The sequence below is a fragment of the Bombina bombina genome, chromosome 8 (assembly GCF_027579735.1).
Source record: "Bombina bombina isolate aBomBom1 chromosome 8, aBomBom1.pri, whole genome shotgun sequence".
NCBI lineage: Eukaryota > Metazoa > Chordata > Amphibia > Anura > Bombinatoridae > Bombina > Bombina bombina.
This window is the reverse complement of record NC_069506.1, coordinates 287,854,057-287,876,250: the sequence shown is the minus strand read 5'-3', so window position 1 is coordinate 287,876,250 and position 22,194 is coordinate 287,854,057. Positions and strand designations below refer to the sequence as shown.

The 22,194-nt window shown below is 42.7% G+C and overlaps 2 protein-coding genes across 8 annotated transcripts in view; one reads left to right on the top strand and one right to left on the bottom strand.

The window, feature by feature from the left end:
• The window catches only part of ANGPTL7 (angiopoietin like 7), a 5,210-nt gene extending 114 nt beyond the window's left edge, over positions 1 to 5,096 (bottom strand). Inside the window, exons 1-5 of the mRNA XM_053691452.1 lie at positions 4,535 to 5,096; positions 3,754 to 3,854; positions 3,475 to 3,669; positions 3,041 to 3,239; positions 1 to 703 (exon numbers count right to left, since the gene is read on the bottom strand). The exon at positions 1 to 703 is cut by the window's left edge and continues 114 nt beyond it. Of these exons, the coding sequence (XP_053547427.1) occupies positions 534 to 703; positions 3,041 to 3,239; positions 3,475 to 3,669; positions 3,754 to 3,854; positions 4,535 to 4,913 (1,044 nt within the window). The 5' untranslated portion in view covers positions 4,914 to 5,096 and the 3' untranslated portion in view covers positions 1 to 533. The remainder of the gene's footprint in view (positions 704 to 3,040; positions 3,240 to 3,474; positions 3,670 to 3,753; positions 3,855 to 4,534) is intronic.
• Positions 1 to 22,194, top strand: part of MTOR (mechanistic target of rapamycin kinase) — a 531,718-nt gene that overhangs the window by 121,378 nt on the left and 388,146 nt on the right. The window lies entirely within an intron of this gene.

Here is a 22,194-nt window from a genome sequence, read left to right as displayed (position 1 = left end):
GGAGAGTTCTATATACAGATTTTTTTACATGTTCTGCAAAGTTTATAAAATATCAAAGTTTATGAAATCCCTTTGCTTGGCTGGTGGGAGCAGATATTGCTCTTAGTGGTTGTTCTTGCAGTGGTTTCCTCAGTTATATATAAATATATTTACTGTAACACCGCAATCCCACTAGCTAGTTAGTACAGCACGTCGTTCACTCTGCAGCTCATTTCATAGGGACCTCTTTGGGTCGGAGTGAAGTGTTTTGGTCTGTACCAGTAAGGGACATCTGTCCCACGTCTCACAGAGAGTATAGCTCATAGGGTTATTGGAAAAGTTAGAAAACCCTGAAAGTTACGGCTCGCTGAGCCACTAGACTTGTCCCTAGCTGCTATTCCCACTTTTCAGTGACCTCAAGTCCACATCAGACTAGCTCATTACCTACACAGTGCAGGTGTATTCTACAAGAAAGAAAGGAAATAAATGTGCTGAGAATGAGGCACCACTTGTGATGAGGTCATTGGCTTCGGGTACAGCATTGATGTTCACCCTCAGGGCTGGAAATCTTGAGCACGAATTTTCATCTCCACCCTCTTCAGGGAGTAGGAGGAACCGTGCCAGCCGTACCAGCTAATGCCATCGGAATGCTTGATGTGGTCACCATTGCGGTAGAAGACACCGTTCAGGTTTGAGTCTGTGCAGCAGTTGTACCAGTATCCCCCTGTTGTACCAGAAAATGCTGTTTGTTAGTGGCGTTATTAAGATAATCTCATGTGAACATAGATATTGTCATGACTAATCTGCAGGAACTGCACTGATACATTTTTTATGCAGCTGATTAGTACATTTTGGAACTTTCTTTATTTCTATTGATAGAAAATGTTAAAGATTATCTGAATCTTCTGAAAACTGATGTTTCATCTGATATCACTGTGGTCTTTGAAGGTTAAATATTATTAATATACAATGCTCCTGCTTAGCATGCTAATAGCTATCTACATATGCTCATGGGGGTATTAGAATAAATATCTGTCAGCTTGTGACTGACAAGTGCAGAGTTTGTACTTTTATATTATAGCAATTACATTAGTTGATTTGGACCCCTGCTGTCATTCTCAGACTCATTTTTTGTGCCAAATAGCCCATTTGTCTAATTTAAAAAAAAAAAAAAGATTTTACCAGTTTAATAAAAACAAAATGTTTCATTTAGATGTAAATATAAAAGCCACCCTATAAATAATCTAAGAATTCAGCAAGCAGTAATATGTACAGGCTATAGTGCGTTATTTGTTTATCTGAGTGACTAAAGCATATGCTGGTTACTACTTCTCCTCTAGGTCATACGCAGCTCATACTCATGTAATCGATCACAGCTTAGGCAATATAGTTTCATTGGGAGAGTTGTTTGCTCCTGGCTATAATACATGCTGCAAGTCATTTGGTTTTATTACTGTCAGCACCTGTTTTTGTATTTTTACTGACATTTGTAGCTTTTATGTAGTGGATGACCAGCGCAGAGCTCTGCAGATGGGGCTAAGTGCTAGTATATAAATTCCCTAGGGTTTTTAAATAAGAAATAATCTAGGCATAATTATACCTTTGTACTTCTGTCTCACTTTAAATGGACATTGTACTCATAAATATAAAAAAGCAGCATTTGCACGTTTATATATATCCCGAAATAATGTTAAGTAAAAGCATTTTAAATTTATATTGTAACTTATACTTCTGTAGTGGTTTTGTACTTTCTTCTAATCTGCCTCTGCTTTATTGGTGGAGAGGGACACATCTCTTCAAGTGTGGCAAGATTTATTCAGGACAGGAGCACTGAAGTACTCTTAAAGGGACAGTCAAGTCCAAAAAAAACTTTCATGATTTAAATAGGGCATGTCATTTTAAACAACTTCCCAATTTACTTTTATCACCAATCTTGCTTTGTTCTCTTGGTATTCTTAGTTGAAAGCTAAACCTAGGAAGTTAATATGCTAATTTCTTAGACCTTGAAGACTGCCTCTAATCTGAATACATTTTGACCACTAGAGAGCATTAGTTCACATGTTTCATATAGATAACATTGAGCTCAAGCACGTAAAGTGACCTAGGAGTGAACACTGATTGGATAAACTGCATGTCTGTCAAAAGAACTGAAATAAGGGGGCAGTCAGCAGAAGCTTAGATACAAGATAATTACAGAGGTAAAACGTGTATTATTATAACTGTGTTGGTTATGCAAAACTGGGGAATGGGTAATAAAGAGATTATCTTTCTTTTTAAACAACAAAAATTCTGGTGTTGACTGTCCCTTTAAAAAGAGATTTTTTTGTATCGTATGTGGGTCATATCTTGTATCATACATGATTATGGGTGTTTACCTGAAACGTTGTTTTACGATATGACCCAGATGTGATGCAATAAAGGTCTTTTTTAGAATACGTCAGTGCTGCTGAACTTAAAGGGACACTAAACCCAACATTTTTCTTTCATGATTCAGATAGAGAATACAATTTTAAATTACATTCCAATTTACTTCTATTATCTAATTTGTTTCATTCTTTAGATATCCTTTGTTGAAGAAATATAGCACTGCACATGGGTGAGCCAATCACACAAGGCATCTATGTGCAGCCACCAATCAGCAGCTACTGAGCCTATCTAGATATGCTTTTCGGCAAAGGATATCAAGAAAATGAAGCAAATTGGATAATAGAAGTAAATTAGTTGTTTAAAATTGTATGTTCTTTCTAAATCCTGAAAGAAAAAAAATTAGGTTTCATATCCCTTTAAGGGCTTGGCAGTTACCTTTTTTCTGAGTGCATTAGGAAGGAGGTGCTGTGCTTTGTTTGGACGTTTATTCAGGACAGGAACATGCAATATATATATATATATATATATATATATATATATAAATTATTATTTTTTTTAACACAATTAGAAATACAATATAAAATGCCCTGTTAGATAAAACCAAGAAAAAGTTGATAACATTGTTCCTTTAATTGATTTAAGTGGGATGTCCTTGTACCCTTCCATTTTTATTAACCCTGCCATTGCCACTTACCCTTTCGCAGTCCTGCACAATCATCCAAGCACTTGTCATTGTCCTTGTCCTTGGTGCTGAACGCAGTGTTATTGTGGTAGCGCAGGCTGTCTCGGCCAGCATTGCCACTGAAGTTTCCCAGGAACAGACGATAGCTGTTGTGTTCATTACTGACTGAGAATTGTGCGTATTCTGCATATCGGACATTTCCCTCCCAATCCTAGATAAAGAGACAGTACAGAAGGATATTTTAAACACATTACATAATATTTTTGAATAGATATTTTCAGTGTTGAGTTGCAGAATAATTTAGGAGTTCTCTTGAAACAAAGGACTTAGTTGTGTACCTCTATGTTAGGAAATTAAACTGGTTTGTCTTACTATGGACTAGTTTAGACCATGCAGCTAAAGGATTTAGTTCAAATTAGTATCAGATAAACTGAGTGTGGCTTTACCTCTAACTCCACTCTCAGGACAGTTGGGCGCCTTGTGAGTCGATAGATGTGCTCATTTCCCAGCCAGAAGTCTCCGCGAATGTTGCCAAATCCGTCTCTGTACTGCTTCCACTCACGGTTGAATGATGTCAGACCAACTTTGCGCCTCTGAATTAGAGTCCATCCACCTCCTTGTGTCTCCATATCACAGTACACCTGGGGGAAGAACAAGTAAATATGTTAGCAGATAAGTTGTTTAAAGGATAGAAACAACAGCTCAAATGCTTTGCCATTTCTTACCTCTAACTCTGAGCTACCAAGGAAATCATCTGCGGGAAGTTTATACACCCCAGAGATTTTGTAGTTCTTCTGGAATAGGGATGAGCAGTCATACACGGCATCTGTTTAAACCCAAATGTCACAAAATTAGGAGCTATAGCAACAAGTGTAATAGGTGTCATCATGTTCCTACACACTATTTCTCAATCATTTAACTGAATTGCTGAGTATTAGAAGATCTATAAAACTTCTGTAGAAATTAATGTTCATTAGAACCCCCAGTCATTCCTTAGATACATTACAGTGTTGAGCTTTGTAATTCTCTTATTTTTTTTTTGCTTGTATGTTCAGCTCTTTTTCCTGTAATCATATAAAAATACTGTCTTTTTGCTGTATTGTAAGTGCAGCATCGCCTACATGTCTCGGCATCTGTGACCTTGTTTTTTTCTCTGTCCTGTGCGGCTGGTTGGAAGTCTGAGCTATGTGATTACCCTGAGGGACTGTGTTTTCAGAGCGTTGTTACACATTTTGCTGACACTAATCCTTTCTGTGGGAGGGAGTGATGTGCTGTCATCATGCGTGCGGCGGGGACCTACTGGGCTTAATTTAATAGTAGCTATTTACTCTGACAGACAAGTTGTTGCTGGAAGCTAATTTATAGCTTTCATTCCTGAGTGTTTGCAGCTTTTGACAGGTGTGTTAATCTAATGTCATTTAACTGTCCAATTGTTTAACACTCTCACTCTTTTTATGTGTCCAGGTGTAAAAATTATACCTTAAATAAAAACAAGTTTTCTCTTACCTGCAGAGGTCTGAGTGAGGGTTTGTGCTGCTTGGAGTTGCATAATATCCATCTGATTGTTCATTTCAGAGTATTTCCCCTCAACATCAGTCATACGTGTTTCTATCTGCTTGTAGCCGCCTTCCAACTTCATCACTTGCATCACAACATTTACCCAGTCGCTCTCCTGCTTCTTGCTCAGTTCTTCCAGGAGGCTGGTCAAGTTGGCGATTTGCACCTTCAGGTCTTTCACATCTTCACAACAGCCGGGTACTTTTGTCAGCCCATTAGCACTCAGGGGCTTTCTTTTGGGAGCTTTCTGTGACAGAGCTGGGATGGTTCCTAAACAGAAAATAAAAATGCCTGTCCACACAAGATGTCTCATGTTCATCTTGTTCATCTTTATCTGCAGATTATGAGAGGATGCGAAACAGATACTGTCTGGTTGTCTTCTTGTCACCTAGTAAAGATGAGCTATTTCTGCAGGTGTCTTCTAGTTTGGCTGTATGATCTGTAGGAACTCACTTTTGCAGCATCTTAAATATCCCATCTCCTGGAACCTTCCCTTCTGCACTCCCACCAATCCCATCTCCTCCTATTTACCAGGTGCCAGCTTGCATACTCCAAACCCACTGTCAGTCTTAACCTAAGGGTGGAGCTTGGCCAGGCAGAGCGTCTGTGCTCCCAGCAGTCTAATCATTCCCCAGCAGAAGTCAGTGTTAACCCTTTCTAAAGGGTGGGGGCACATAGGAATGTAGACCAGCTGTGGGGAAGGTCTGGAATGTAAATGGTAGATCTCCTTGGGAAGAGTGAATGTTGTCTTTCAGGTGACATCATCTTACAGCAGGCAGGCTAAATTCCTGCAAAAGCTCTTTATGTTTTTGACATCTGGAAGTCTTTGACATGTGTCTTTGCTCAACAGACAAAACTCTAAAGTCAAGATGGAATCCTATTTTCTTTAGCACTGATGTGCAAAGATGCAGCCATAATAGAGTTCATGCCTCACAGCCCCCCTTTAGCACGTCTAAGATAATCTGTTGTAGTGAGTTTAGGGAAAGGTTTTGTGTGTTTTTTTTTTGCGCAGACCTGTAAATAAACTAGGGAATAGGAGGTGGTGTAAGGAAAGTGCCATTTCCATGTTACTAATTTCAGGCCATCTGGCTGGCTGCACACATCCCTTTCTGATACTGGCAACTGTACCATAACTAGTCGACCTGGTCACTCCACCCAACAGGAACACGAGTCCCCAGGGGCCCTCTCTTGACGCCAGTTGAAAAACAGTACCCTCATCTCCTAAGAATGCGAGTGTGGAGTAGAGTGATCTTGTACCCAGCCCTCATAAGCAGTGTAAGAGGTGGGGGGGGGGGGGGGGGGGGGGGGGGGGGGGGGGGGGGGCAAAGCCCAGATTTATTCTACAGAAGATGGAAACAGGCACTAAACCACAAAAACACCTTGTGGTGCTTATTCATAACAGATGCACAAAAAGAAATGTCTGGTCCTTGATCTGCTTTAATAAACTGTTACTTAATTAACCATTCAGTTGCCAGATGTCTGGTATCAAATGAGTTAAATATTTAGACTAAAATTTGTAGAAAAATAAAGTATCATAAGCAATTACTTATGGGAAGTAATTATGGCTAAATGCTTCCATTATGTAACTACCTACATCAGACATTTTATTATTTCTTGCACATAGTGTGCGGTGACCTTTTTGGTTACTTCTGAGTATTTAATATCAAAAAACTTTTGCTGCATTACTCAATGGGAGTTCCAGAAAGGAGAAACCCTTTTGATTCTGCGCATTTTATAATAACCCTGTTCGTATTTCAGATGTGGTTAATTTTTTATGGGTTTTTTTTATATTTTATACCAGAGAAATAAAGAAGTCTGTGCTCTGACGTGATTTATTTAATACATTTAGCTGATTACCTAATAATGATTTTGTGCACACAGCAATCATAACACTGTAAAATATCCCTTTGAGATATAAAGAAAAGACCTATGTATATTTGTACAGCACTATAAAAAGAAATGCATTAAGACCTACAATGCACTATTTACAGTAATGTAGAAAAAGTTTAATAAACTGTTTTACATCACTTTGATGTATTCAGATCTGGATGTAGTAAATGGAAGAAATGTTTGGCCTCCAGAGGTGAGGCTGAATTTGCAGTACTGTTGTATCTTCCTATATTATCCTCCCATAACCTACATCAAAGGCAAGAAAGCAGCACTTAATATGATGGTAAAACGCTACTGTAAAATGGTCCGTTTCCGCGTGAGTAAGTGCTCTGTGACGCTCGGCCATGTGTATGTTTATAGAATCTCATTATCTATACAGAGGAACAAGAACCATTTATAGCTGTTCCTCACAAGTCAGGAGACCATTTTATTGTTGCTAAGTGTTCTGGGTAATAAAATCCAGTGAGGCTCACAATGTCCCAGTTTCAACTTGTATTCATTTATGTATATATATATATATATATATATATATATATATATATACTAGTCTTAAAGCCCGTGTACACGGGCCAATTTTTTATGTACCGCGGTTCCATCCCTCTCCCCCTCTCTCCCTCTTTTCCCCCCCTCCCCCCCTCTCTCTCCCTCCCTCTTCCCCCCCCCCCCTCTCTCTCTCTCTCTTTTCCCCCTCTCCCTCTTTTCCCCCCCCCTCTCTCTCTCCCTCTTTCCCCCCCCCTCTCTCTCTCCCTCTTTCCCCCCCCTCTCTCTCTCTCCCTCTTTTCCCCCCTGTCTCTCTCTCCCTCTTTTCCCCCCTCTCTCTCTCTCCCTCTCCCCCCCCCTCTCTCTCTCCCTCTCCCCCCCCCTCTCTCTCTCTCCCTCTCTCCCTCTTTTCCCTCCCTCTTTTCCCCTCCTCTCCCTCCCTCTTTTCCCCCCCTCTATCCCCCTCTCTCTCCCTCCCTCTTTTCCCCCCTCTATCCCCCTCTCTCTCCCTCCCTCTCTCTTTCCCCCCCTCTCTCTCCCTCTTTTCCCCCTCTCCCTCTTTTCCCCCCCTCTCTCTCCCTCTTTTCCCCCTCTCCCTCTTTTCCCCCCTCTCTCTCCCTCTTTTCCCCCCCTCCCTCCCTCTTTCCCCCCCCTCTCTCTCTTTTCCCCCTCTCCCTCTTTTCCCCCCCTCTCTCTCTCTCCCTCTTTCCCCCCCCCCCCTCTCTCTCTCCCTCTTTCCCCCCCTCTCTCTCTCTCTCTCCCTCTTTTCCCTCCCTCTTTTCCCCTCCTCTCCCTCCCTCTTTTCCCCCCCTCTATCCCCCTCTCTCTCCCTCCCTCTTTTCCCCCCTCTATCCCCCTCTCTCTCCCTCCCTCTCTCTTTCCCCCCCTCTCTCTCCCTCTTTTCCCTCTCTCCCTCTTTTCCCCCCTCTCTCTCCCTCTTTTCCCCCTCTCCCTCTTTTCCCCCCTCTCTCTCCCTCTTTTCCCCCCCTCCCTCCCTCTTTCCCCCCCCCTCTCTCTCTTTTCCCCCTCTCCCTCTTTTCCCCCCCTCTCTCTCTCTCCCTCTTTCCCCCCCTCTCTCTCTCTCCCTCTTTCCCCCCCTCTCTCTCTCTCTCTCTCCCTCTTTTCCCCCCCTGTCTCTCTCTCCCTCTTTTCCCCCCTCTCTCTCCCTCTTTTCCCCCCTCTCTCTCTCTCCCTCTTCCCCCCCCTCTCTCTCTCTCCCTCTTTTCCCTCCCTCTCTCTCCCTCCCTCTTTTCCCCTCCTCTCCCTCCCTCTTTTCCCCCCCTCTATCCCCCTCTCTCTCCCTCCCTCTTTTCCCCCCTCTATCCCCCTCTCTCTCCCTCCCTCTCCCTCCCTCTCTCTTTCCCCCCCTCTCTCTCCCTCTTTTCCCCCTCTCCCTCTTTTCCCCCCTCTCTCTCCCTCTTTTCCCCCTCTCCCTCTTTTCCCCCTCTCCCTCTTTTCCCCCCCTCTCTCTCTCCCCCTCTTTCCCCCCCCTCTCTCTATGTAAGGGGCCTATAGGGTTGCCTAAGGCCTTCTTCACTTTCTGCAATTACTTGAGGGGTTAAGGGGTCCTCAGGGAGGTTCAGATGTATGGCAGGGGCTAAGGAGGCCCAGCTAACTTTATAAGAAGTCTCCCACAGGCCCGGCAGCCCAGGCCCCAATGTACCACGTGGACCGGCTATGTAGAATTTATGCAGGAGGGCCAAGAAGTGTGAGCGACTCCGAAGAGAAAATCTTGTGTTTTATGGCGCTCCTGCACTTCCCCCCGTACCTCCCGGTCTCTGTTGCGTGCGCGTGGGTTCGCGTGCGCATGCGCATGCGCATTGATAGTCTAACGGCTAAGGGGTTGTCAATGGCTAGGGCTTCACGGGTTCGCGTGCGGGGGGCTCAAAGTGTGCGTGCGCAGCAAGGGGGGTCAATGGGCTCAAATGTTTGTGAGTGTGAAACAATGGGGCTCAAATCAGTTTGTGAGTGTGAAACAATGGGGCTCAAATCAGTTTGTGAGTGTGAGTGTGCGGTAAGGTTCACAAACAATGGGGCTCAAATCAGTTTTGAGAGTGTGCGGTAAGGCGCGTGCGCGTGCGGGGTGCTAACAAACAATGCTAAGTGGGTTGCACGTGCGAACAGCTGGCCAAGGGTGCGCGTGCAGCGGCAAGAGTTTGTCTGAACTGCGCATGACGGCTTCAGACAAACTCTTGTCTTTTATAATATAGGATATATATATATATATTTATAACAATAAATATATGGTCTTTTGAAAAAAAAGTGCCTTTAATGTAATGTTTCGGGGACCGTATCCCCTTCCTCATTCAAAACACGGAAGGGGGCTGCACTCTCAGACTGGACTAGGTACACATCCCATGACCCTGCAACATGCTCAGCCCTGGGTGCTCACTGGCACTAACAGAAGCTGACAGTCCAAAAGACAGCAGCACTCACCATATCCAAAAAATGCAGAAATGTATTGAAACACCAAGGTGCACAGAGCAACAACGTTTCGGACCTCAGTCATTAATCATGTCAGTACACATAATGAACATACAAAACTCTTAAATAGGGGTTGGTATCAAAGCCACCCCCCCATTTTTACAACAGGAAGCTGTGCTGTCCCCAGAGTCACAGGCAGTTATCCCCAGACAGGCCTGGGTGCAAGGCCTATAGGGAAAATTACAAAACAAATGAATACAGCACACAGAGAAAGTCCAGCACTCACAAGCTCTCAGCTAAGATTAAAAGCAAAAATGTAAGGGTTAGTTACCACATTTGGCCAAATGGGACAATCCCAGGTACCACGTCAAGGTCCCTTCCAAAACGTGTTTTGTATATGTCTAGGGTGATTACATAAGCTTGTGCACCCTTCACTTGTTCCCAGTTTGTTGGATTGAGAGCTTGCATTGTGTGGCTGTTTTAGGGACCCAGGTTTTAGAAGGGACCTTGACGAGGTACCTGGGCCTTGTTACAAAGAGCGTACAATATTGTTTTCTTGTTTATTATTTTAATGATATAGGGAAACTGATTTATTTATTAAAATAACACAAAACATTGCAAAGTTTCCAAGAAACTGTGTTCATGGAGTGAAAATTTTAGTTTACTAATCCTTAAAACTATAGAAAAAGAAGGTAAAGGATCCTGCACTATTTAAAGTAAAATCTCTTCTTGCACCTATGTGCTCTTCTTGCAGTAGAGAATGGAGAGACAGACAGTTATGCACCTCTCACACTGAACTTATTTTGTATAAATGTGCCCCACCGGTAGGCTGCATTGATGTACTTATGTACGCACATTTATGTACTGCACATTTCTTCTGTTATGTGTGATCAGTCCACGGGTCATCATTACTTCTGGGATATAACTCCTCCCCAACAGGAAATGCAAGAGGATTCACCCAGCAGAGCTGCATATAGCTCCTCCCCTCTACGTCACTCCCAGTCATTCTCTTGCACCCAACGACTAGATAGGATGTGTGAGAGGACTATGGTGATTATACTTAGTTTTTATAACTTCAATCAAAAGTTTGTTATTTTACAATAGCACCGGAGCGTGTTGTTGCCTCTCTGGCAGAGTTTGAAGAAGAATCTACCAGAGTTTTTACTATGATTTTAACCGGAGTAGTTAAGATCATATTGCTGTTTCTCGGCCATCTGAGGGAGGTAAAAGCTTCAGATCAGGGGACAGCGGGCAGATGAATCTGCATTGAGGTATGTAGCAGTTTTTATTTTCTGAATGGAATTGATGAGAAAATCCTGCCATACCGTTATAATGACATGTATGTATACTCTACACTTCAGTATTCTGGGGATGGTATTTCACCGGAATTACTCTGTTAAAAGTACACTAAACCTTTTAATAGGTATTTATCATGTTAAACGTTTTTGCTGGAATGTAGAATCGTTTGCATTTCTGAGGTACTGAGTGAATAAATATTTGGGCATTATTTTTCCACTTGGCAGTTACTTGTTTTAATTGTGACAGTTTCGTTTCTCTCTCACTGCTGTGTGTGAGGGGGAGGGGCCGTTTTTGGCGCTCTTTTGCTACGCATCAAAAATTTCCAGTCAGTTACTCTTGTATAACAGAACTCAGGGGTCTTCAAACTTCTTTGGAGGGAGGTAGATTCTCTCAGCAGAGCTGTGAGACTTATATATTGACTGTGATTAAAAAACGTTGCTCTGTAATTTTTATTTTCAAATTTAATTATTGTTAATTTACTAATGGGAACAAACCTTTGCTACAAGTTGTGTTGTTTTTAAGGATTGAGACTATAACTGTTTTTCAGTTCATTATTTCAACTGTCATTTAATCGTTTAGTGCTTCTTGGAGACACAGTACGTTTTTGTTAAATAAGATTGTAACCAAGTTGCAAGTTTATTGCTAGTGTGTTAAACATGTCTGACTCAGAGGAAGATACCTGTGTCATTTGTTCCAATGCCAAGGTGGAGCCCAATAGAAATTTATGTACTAACTGTATTGATGCTACTTTAAATAAAAGCCAATCTGTACAATTTGAACAAATTTCACCAAACAGCGAGGGGAGAGTTATGCCGACTAACTCGCCTCACGTGGCAGTACCTGCATCTCCCGCCCGGGAGGTGCGTGATATTATGGCGCCTAGTACATCTGGGCGGCCATTACAGATAACATTACAAGATATGGCTACTGTTATGACTGAAGTTTTGGCTAAATTACCAGAACTAAGAGGCAAGCGTGATCACTCTGGGGTGAGAACAGAGTGCGCTGATAATACTAGGGCCATGTCTGATACTGCGTCACAGCTTGCAGAGCATGAGGACGGAGAGCTTCATTCTGTGGGTGACGGTTCTGATCCAAACAGATTGGATTCAGATATTTCAAATTTTAAATTTAAATTGGAAAACCTCTGTGTATTACTAGGGGAGGTTTTAGCGGCTCTTAATGATTGTAACACTGTTGCAATACCAGAGAAATTGTGTAGGTTGGATAAATACTTTGCTGTACCGGCGAGTACTGACGTTTTTCCTATACCTAAGAGACTAACTGAAATTGTTACTAAGGAGTGGGATAGACCCGGTGTGCCGTTCTCACCCCCTCCAATATTTAGAAAGATGTTTCCAATAGACGCCACCACACGGGACTTATGGCAAACGGTCCCTAAGGTGGAGGGAGCAGTTTCTACTTTAGCTAAGCGTACCACTATCCCGGTGGAGGATAGCTGTGCTTTTTCAGATCCAATGGATAAAAAATTAGAGGGTTACCTTAAGAAAATGTTTGTTCAACAAGGTTTTATATTGCAACCCCTTGCATGCATCGCGCCGATTACGGCTGCGGCAGCATTTTGGATTGAGTCTCTGGAAGAGAACCTTAGTTCATCTACGCTGGACGACATTACGGACAGGCTTAGAGTCCTTAAACTAGCTAATTCATTCATTTCAGAGGCCGTAGTACATTTAACCAAACTTACGGCTAAGAACTCAGGATTCGCCATTCAGGCACGTAGAGCACTGTGGCTAAAGTCCTGGTCAGCTGATGTAACTTCTAAGTCCAAATTACTTAATATTCCTTTCAAGGGGCAAACTTTATTTGGGCCCGGTTTGAAAGAAATTATCGCTGACATTACAGGAGGTAAGGGCCACGCCCTGCCTCAAGACAAAGCCAAAGCTAAGGCTAGACAGTCTAATTTTCGTCCCTTTCGGAATTTCAAAACAGGAGCAGCATCAACTTCCACTGCACCAAAACAGGAAGGAGCTGTTACTCGTTACAGACAAGGCTGGAAACCTAACCAGTCCTGGAACAAGGGCAAGCAGGCCAGGAAACCTGCTGCTGCCCCAAAGACAGCATGAACCGAGGGCCCCCGATCCGGGACCGGGTCTAGTGGGGGGCAGACTCTCTCTCTTCGCCCAGGCTTGGGCAAGAGATGTTCAGGATCCCTGGGCGCTAGAGATCATATCTCAGGGATACCTTCTAGACTTCAAATTCTCTCCCCCAAGAGGGAGATTTCATCTGTCAAGGTTGTCAACAAACCAGATAAAGAAAGAAGCGTTTCTACGCTGTGTACAAGATCTGTTATTAATGGGAGTGATCCATCCGGTTCCGCGGTCGGAACAAGGACAAGGGTTTTACTCAAACCTGTTTGTGGTTCCCAAAAAAGAGGGAACTTTCAGGCCAATCTTGGATTTAAAGATCCTAAACAAATTCCTAAGAGTTCCATCGTTCAAAATGGAAACTATTCGGACAATCTTACCCATGATCCAAAAGGGTCAGTACATGACCACAGTGGATTTAAAGGATGCTTACCTTCACATACCGATTCACAAAGATCATTACCGGTATCTAAGGTTTGCCTTCTTAGACAGGCATTACCAGTTTGTAGCTCTTCCATTCGGATTGGCTACGGCTCCAAGAATCTTCACAAAGGTTCTGGGTGCCCTTCTGGCGGTACTAAGACCGCGAGGAATTTCGGTAGCTCCGTACCTAGACGACATTCTGATACAAGCTTCAAGCTTTCAAACTGCCAAGTCTCATACAGAGTTAGTTCTGGCATTTCTAAGGTCGCATGGATGGAAAGTGAACGAAAAGAAGAGTTCCCTTTTTCCTCTCACAAGAGTTCCATTCTTGGGGACTCTTATAGATTCTGTAGAAATGAAGATTTATCTGACAGAAGACAGATTAACAAAGCTTCTAAATGCATGCCGTGTCCTTCATTCCATTCAACTCCCGTCAGTAGCTCAATGCATGGAGGTGATCGGCTTAATGGTAGCAGCAATGGACATAGTTCCCTTTGCACGTCTACATCTCAGACCGCTGCAATTGTGCATGCTGAGTCAGTGGAATGGGGATTACTCAGACTTGTCCCCTACTCTGAATCTGGATCAAGAGACCAGAAACTCTCTTCTATGGTGGCTTTCTCGGCCACATCTGTCCAGGGGGATGCCATTCAGCAGGCCGGACTGGACAATTGTAACAACAGACGCCAGCCTACTAGGTTGGGGCGCTGTCTGGAATTCTCTGAAGGCTCAGGGACAATGGAATCAGGAGGAAAGTCTCCTGCCAATAAACATTCTGGAATTGAGAGCAGTTCTCCATGCCCTTCTGGCTTGGCCTCAGTTAAAGACTCGGGGGTTCATCAGGTTTCAGTCGGACAACATCACGACGGTAGCTTACATCAACCATCAAGGAGGGACAAGAAGCTCCCTAGCAATGATGGAAGTATCAAAGATAATTCGCTGGGCAGAGTCTCACTCTTGCCACCTGTCAGCAATCCACATCCCGGGAGTGGAGAACTGGGAGGCGGATTTCTTGAGTCGCCAGACTTTTCATCCGGGGGAGTGGGAACTTCATCCGGAGGTCTTTGCCCAAATACTTCGACGTTGGGGCAAACCAGAGATAGATCTCATGGCGTCTCGCCAGAACGCCAAACTTCCTCACTACGGGTCCAGATCCAGGGATCCGGGAGCGGTTCTGATAGATGCTTTGACAGCACCTTGGAACTTCGGGATGGCTTATGTGTTTCCACCCTTCCCGCTGCTTCCTCGATTGATTGCCAAAATCAAACAGGAGAGAGCATCAGTGATTCTAATAGCGCCTGCATGGCCACGCAGGACTTGGTATGCAGATCTAGTGGACATGTCATCCTGTCCACCTTGGTCTCTACCTCTAAGACAGGACCTTCTGATACAGGGTCCATTCAAACATCAAAATCTAACTTCTCTGAAGCTGACTGCTTGGAAATTGAACGCTTGATTTTATCAAAACGTGGTTTTTCTGAGTCGGTTATTGATACCCTGATACAGGCTAGGAAGCCTGTTACCAGAAGGATTTACCATAAGATATGGCGTAAATACCTATACTGGTGCGAATCCAAAGGTTACTCCTGGAGTAAGGTTAGGATTCCTAGGATAATGTCCTTTCTACAAGAAGGTTTAGAAAAGGGTTTATCGGCTAGCTCATTAAAGGGACAGATCTCAGCTCTGTCCATCTTGTTACACAGGCGTCTGTCAGAAAATCCAGACGTCCAGGCCTTTTGTCAGGCTTTAGCTAGGATCAAGCCTGTGTTTAAAGCTGTTGCTCCGCCATGGAGTTTAAACTTAGTTCTTAACGTTTTACAGGGTGTTCCGTTTGAACCCCTTCATTCCATTGATATAAAATTGTTATCTTGGAAAGTTCTGTTTTTAATGGCTATTTCCTCGGCTCGAAGAGTCTCTGAGTTATCAGCCTTACATTGTGATTCTCCTTATCTGATCTTTCACTCAGACAAGGTAGTTCTGCGTACTAAACCTGGGTTCTTACCTAAGGTAGTCACTAACAGGAATATCAATCAAGAGATTGTTGTTCCATCCTTGTGTCCAAATCCTTCTTCAAAGAAGGAACGTCTTCTACACAATCTGGATGTAGTTCGTGCCCTCAAGTTCTACTTGCAGGCAACTAAAGATTTTCGCCAAACTTCTTCCCTGTTTGTCGTTTATTCTGGTCAGAGGAGAGGTCAAAAAGCTTCTGCTACCTCTCTCTCTTTTTGGCTTCGTAGCATAATACGTTTAGCCTATGAGACTGCTGGACAGCAGCCTCCTGAAAGAATTACAGCTCATTCCACTAGAGCTGTAGCTTCCACTTGGGCCTTTAAGAATGAGGCCTCTGTTGAACAGATTTGCAAGGCTGCAACTTGGTCTTCGCTTCATACTTTTTCCAAATTTTACAAATTTGACACTTTTGCTTCTTCGGAGGCTATTTTTGGGAGAAAGGTTCTTCAGGCAGTGGTTCCTTCTGTATAATGAGCCTGCCTATCCCTCCCGTCATCCGTGTACTTTTGCTTTGGTATTGGTATCCCAGAAGTAATGATGACCCGTGGACTGATCACACATAACAGAAGAAAACATAATTTATGCTTACCTGATAAATTCCTTTCTTCTGTTGTGTGATCAGTCCACGGCCCGCCCTGTTTTAAGGCAGGTAAATATCTTTTAAATTATACTCCAGTCACCACTTCACCCTTGGTTTCTCCTTTCTCGTTGATTCTTGGTCGAATGACTGGGAGTGACATAGAGGGGAGGAGCTATATGCAGCTCTGCTGGGTGAATCCTCTTGCATTTCCTGTTGGGGAGGAGTTATATCCCAGAAGTAATGATGACCCGTGGACTGATCACACAACAGAAGAAAGGAATTTATCAGGTAAGCATAAATTATGTTATTAATCCAGCTGTCAGGCATACTTTCCATATTTAGGAGTCAGTTCCTACTACCATAACAAATTTCTTGTTATCTTAAAATCTAAATCAGGAAAAAATTTGTGAAAAAGTGCTTACTTGACCCTCATAAATGGATGCAACCAAATCAAATCATATTACACCATTGTTTCAAATACATTTCATATTGGGGCCTTTAAAAGAACTAGCTTGGCTGCGTCAACATTTATGTCAGAACCTTCCTAACTAAACGTGGTTGTGTTTTGGACAATGTTACCTAATTTTTAGCCAATTCTGTGCTGACATGTTGCATAGTTTTACCCAAGACCAAAGTAGCCAGTCTAGTTCAATTTGTGTGATTTGTTAAGTTTTTGTGCAGCTTATCTATTCAATCCTACATGAGTCTTTTAGAAATAATAGCCCCTCACAATGATACATTTAAGAACGCTTGCAATTCATAATCCTGGCACATATTTCGTACTCCACAACTGAATTGGGCATTTTGCGCGAAGAGGACACAGTCATGTCTACAACAGGGCAGAGTTTGAGAGGGCTGATCACCCAGGTGAATGATTGACCACAGATTCCAGGTGGTTGTTCAGCAGATGAGGCATATCCTGTACCAATAAACATATTGGAAGAGCATTCCATTTAGCCAATCTGCAGTAAAAGTCCACTTGGACAGTTGTTTAGCAGTTTAGATACTCACAACAGATTATGTAATGGGCAGTGAATTATATTTTGAGTTTTACTGCTGTCTGTTAACTCAGGAGACAGAAGATTTTGGCGGAGAACAAAAAATATGAATCTTTGATCAGCTGACTCCACTATGACTATAAAGTACTACTTGTGTAATTGTGATGGCCTCTGTGTAAAATCATCACAATGAGATTTGTCAGTCCTCTGGCTGATGCATACGCGGTAGACACTTTAACCATAACTTGGAGTTTTCTCCTTACCTGATCCCTATGTTCCCTTTTCATTTTCCTGGTTTACAAAAAATAAATTTAGCAGGATACAATGGCCCAGTCATCTTCTCAGTGGCACTGTTTGAAAGGTGTGGACAGTCTTATTAAGTTGTCCGTATTCTCTTCCATGACCACAGTGTCCACATCTTCTGCCTGGTGTATTTGGAATGTTTTTTCCTGCATGTATGTTTTCATGCAAGGAATTATGAATTCAACAACTTATGTGCTTGAGGGTTAATATGAAGGTTTAATTAAAGATCTCAGCTTAAGTGCTTAAAAGTTTCCTCTTTATCGTTTTTTTTTTTTTTTCTCAAACAGTAGCCTCTGTTTAACCTAAAAGGAAGTCTTTAGTTGGAACCATGGGATTTGCTTATACTCCTTGAACCTTTAGTGATTTATTTTCTTAAGCATTACGCGATTCCTGTAGGACTGAATGCCAGCTTCTACTAAATCTGTTAATGTAAGAGATGGGACACTTGTCCTGTTACCAGTTATAAAAATAAAGGCAATGCATTTTCTCTTCTAAATGAAGGTGTCTTGGAATCTCTGCATGATACATGTCTGCACATCATTACTAGTATTGAATAGGCAGAATCTCAATTTAAAGATCCTAAACAAATTCCTAAGAGTTCCATCGTTCAAAATGGAAACTATTCGGACAATCTTACCCATGATCCAAAAGGGTCAGTACATGACCACAGTGGATTTAAAGGATGCTTACCTTCACATACCGATTCACAAAGATCATTACCGGTATCTAAGGTTTGCCTTCTTAGACAGGCATTACCAGTTTGTAGCTCTTCCATTCGGATTGGCTACGGCTCCAAGAATCTTCACAAAGGTTCTGGGTGCCCTTCTGGCGGTACTAAGACCGCGAGGAATTTCGGTAGCTCCGTACCTAGACGACATTCTGATACAAGCTTCAAGCTTTCAAACTGCCAAGTCTCATACAGAGTTAGTTCTGGCATTTCTAAGGTCGCATGGATGGAAAGTGAACGAAAAGAAGAGTTCCCTTTTTCCTCTCACAAGAGTTCCATTCTTGGGGACTCTTATAGATTCTGTAGAAATGAAGATTTATCTGACAGAAGACAGATTAACAAAGCTTCTAAATGCATGCCGTGTCCTTCATTCCATTCAACTCCCGTCAGTAGCTCAATGCATGGAGGTGATCGGCTTAATGGTAGCAGCAATGGACATAGTTCCCTTTGCACGTCTACATCTCAGACCGCTGCAATTGTGCATGCTGAGTCAGTGGAATGGGGATTACTCAGACTTGTCCCCTACTCTGAATCTGGATCAAGAGACCAGAAACTCTCTTCTATGGTGGCTTTCTCGGCCACATCTGTCCAGGGGGATGCCATTCAGCAGGCCGGACTGGACAATTGTAACAACAGACGCCAGCCTACTAGGTTGGGGCGCTGTCTGGAATTCTCTGAAGGCTCAGGGACAATGGAATCAGGAGGAAAGTCTCCTGCCAATAAACATTCTGGAATTGAGAGCAGTTCTCCATGCCCTTCTGGCTTGGCCCCAGTTAAAGACTCGGGGGTTCATCAGGTTTCAGTCGGACAACATCACGACGGTAGCTTACATCAACCATCAAGGAGGGACAAGAAGCTCCCTAGCAATGATGGAAGTATCAAAGATAATTCGCTGGGCAGAGTCTCACTCTTGCCACCTGTCAGCAATCCACATCCCGGGAGTGGAGAACTGGGAGGCGGATTTCTTGAGTCGCCAGACTTTTCATCCGGGGGAGTGGGAACTTCATCCGGAGGTCTTTGCCCAAATACTTCGACGTTGGGGCAAACCAGAGATAGATCTCATGGCGTCTCGCCAGAACGCCAAACTTCCTCACTACGGGTCCAGATCCAGGGATCCGGGAGCGGTTCTGATAGATGCTTTGACAGCACCTTGGAACTTCGGGATGGCTTATGTGTTTCCACCCTTCCCGCTGCTTCCTCGATTGATTGCCAAAATCAAACAGGAGAGAGCATCAGTGATTCTAATAGCGCCTGCATGGCCACGCAGGACTTGGTATGCAGATCTAGTGGACATGTCATCCTGTCCACCTTGGTCTCTACCTCTAAGACAGGACCTTCTGATACAGGGTCCATTCAAACATCAAAATCTAACTTCTCTGAAGCTGACTGCTTGGAAATTGAACGCTTGATTTTATCAAAACGTGGTTTTTCTGAGTCGGTTATTGATACCCTGATACAGGCTAGGAAGCCTGTTACCAGAAGGATTTACCATAAGATATGGCGTAAATACCTATACTGGTGCGAATCCAAAGGTTACTCCTGGAGTAAGGTTAGGATTCCTAGGATAATGTCCTTTCTACAAGAAGGTTTAGAAAAGGGTTTATCGGCTAGCTCATTAAAGGGACAGATCTCAGCTCTGTCCATCTTGTTACACAGGCGTCTGTCAGAAAATCCAGACGTCCAGGCCTTTTGTCAGGCTTTAGCTAGGATCAAGCCTGTGTTTAAAGCTGTTGCTCCGCCATGGAGTTTAAACTTAGTTCTTAACGTTTTACAGGGTGTTCCGTTTGAACCCCTTCATTCCATTGATATAAAATTGTTATCTTGGAAAGTTCTGTTTTTAATGGCTATTTCCTCGGCTCGAAGAGTCTCTGAGTTATCAGCCTTACATTGTGATTCTCCTTATCTGATCTTTCACTCAGACAAGGTAGTTCTGCGTACTAAACCTGGGTTCTTACCTAAGGTAGTCACTAACAGGAATATCAATCAAGAGATTGTTGTTCCATCCTTGTGTCCAAATCCTTCTTCAAAGAAGGAACGTCTTCTACACAATCTGGATGTAGTTCGTGCCCTCAAGTTCTACTTGCAGGCAACTAAAGATTTTCGCCAAACTTCTTCCCTGTTTGTCGTTTATTCTGGTCAGAGGAGAGGTCAAAAAGCTTCTGCTACCTCTCTCTCTTTTTGGCTTCGTAGCATAATACGTTTAGCCTATGAGACTGCTGGACAGCAGCCTCCTGAAAGAATTACAGCTCATTCCACTAGAGCTGTAGCTTCCACTTGGGCCTTTAAGAATGAGGCCTCTGTTGAACAGATTTGCAAGGCTGCAACTTGGTCTTCGCTTCATACTTTTTCCAAATTTTACAAATTTGACACTTTTGCTTCTTCGGAGGCTATTTTTGGGAGAAAGGTTCTTCAGGCAGTGGTTCCTTCTGTATAATGAGCCTGCCTATCCCTCCCGTCATCCGTGTACTTTTGCTTTGGTATTGGTATCCCAGAAGTAATGATGACCCGTGGACTGATCACACATAACAGAAGAAAACATAATTTATGCTTACCTGATAAATTCCTTTCTTCTGTTGTGTGATCAGTCCACGGCCCGCCCTGTTTTAAGGCAGGTAAATATCTTTTAAATTATACTCCAGTCACCACTTCACCCTTGGTTTCTCCTTTCTCGTTGATTCTTGGTCGAATGACTGGGAGTGACGTAGAGGGGAGGAGCTATATGCAGCTCTGCTGGGTGAATCCTCTTGCATTTCCTGTTGGGGAGGAGTTATATCCCAGAAGTAATGATGACCCGTGGACTGATCACACAACAGAAGAAAGGAATTTATCAGGTAAGCATAAATTATGTTATTAATCCAGCTGTCAGGCATACTTTCCATATTTAGGAGTCAGTTCCTACTACCATAACAAATTTCTTGTTATCTTAAAATCTAAATCAGGAAAAAATTTGTGAAAAAGTGCTTACTTGACCCTCATAAATGGATGCAACCAAATCAAATCATATTACACCATTGTTTCAAATACATTTCATATTGGGGCCTTTAAAAGAACTAGCTTGGCTGCGTCAACATTTATGTCAGAACCTTCCTAACTAAACGTGGTTGTGTTTTGGACAATGTTACCTAATTTTTAGCCAATTCTGTGCTGACATGTTGCATAGTTTTACCCAAGACCAAAGTAGCCAGTCTAGTTCAATTTGTGTGATTTGTTAAGTTTTTGTGCAGCTTATCTATTCAATCCTACATGAGTCTTTTAGAAATAATAGCCCCTCACAATGATACATTTAAGAACGCTTGCAATTCATAATCCTGGCACATATTTCGTACTCCACAACTGAATTGGGCATTTTGCGCGAAGAGGACACAGTCATGTCTACAACAGGGCAGAGTTTGAGAGGGCTGATCACCCAGGTGAATGATTGACCACAGATTCCAGGTGGTTGTTCAGCAGATGAGGCATATCCTGTACCAATAAACATATTGGAAGAGCATTCCATTTAGCCAATCTGCAGTAAAAGTCCACTTGGACAGTTGTTTAGCAGTTTAGATACTCACAACAGATTATGTAATGGGCAGTGAATTATATTTTGAGTTTTACTGCTGTCTGTTAACTCAGGAGACAGAAGATTTTGGCGGAGAACAAAAAATATGAATCTTTGATCAGCTGACTCCACTATGACTATAAAGTACTACTTGTGTAATTGTGATGGCCTCTGTGTAAAATCATCACAATGAGATTTGTCAGTCCTCTGGCTGATGCATACGCGGTAGACACTTTAACCATAACTTGGAGTTTTCTCCTTACCTGATCCCTATGTTCCCTTTTCATTTTCCTGGTTTACAAAAAATAAATTTAGCAGGATACAATGGCCCAGTCATCTTCTCAGTGGCACTGTTTGAAAGGTGTGGACAGTCTTATTAAGTTGTCCGTATTCTCTTCCATGACCACAGTGTCCACATCTTCTGCCTGGTGTATTTGGAATGTTTTTTCCTGCATGTATGTTTTCATGCAAGGAATTATGAATTCAACAACTTATGTGCTTGAGGGTTAATATGAAGGTTTAATTAAAGATCTCAGCTTAAGTGCTTAAAAGTTTCCTCTTTATCGTTTTTTTTTTTTTTTTCTCAAACAGTAGCCTCTGTTTAACCTAAAAGGAAGTCTTTAGTTGGAACCATGGGATTTGCTTATACTCCTTGAACCTTTAGTGATTTATTTTCTTAAGCATTACGCGATTCCTGTAGGACTGAATGCCAGCTTCTACTAAATCTGTTAATGTAAGAGATGGGACACTTGTCCTGTTACCAGTTATAAAAATAAAGGCAATGCATTTTCTCTTCTAAATGAAGGTGTCTTGGAATCTCTGCATG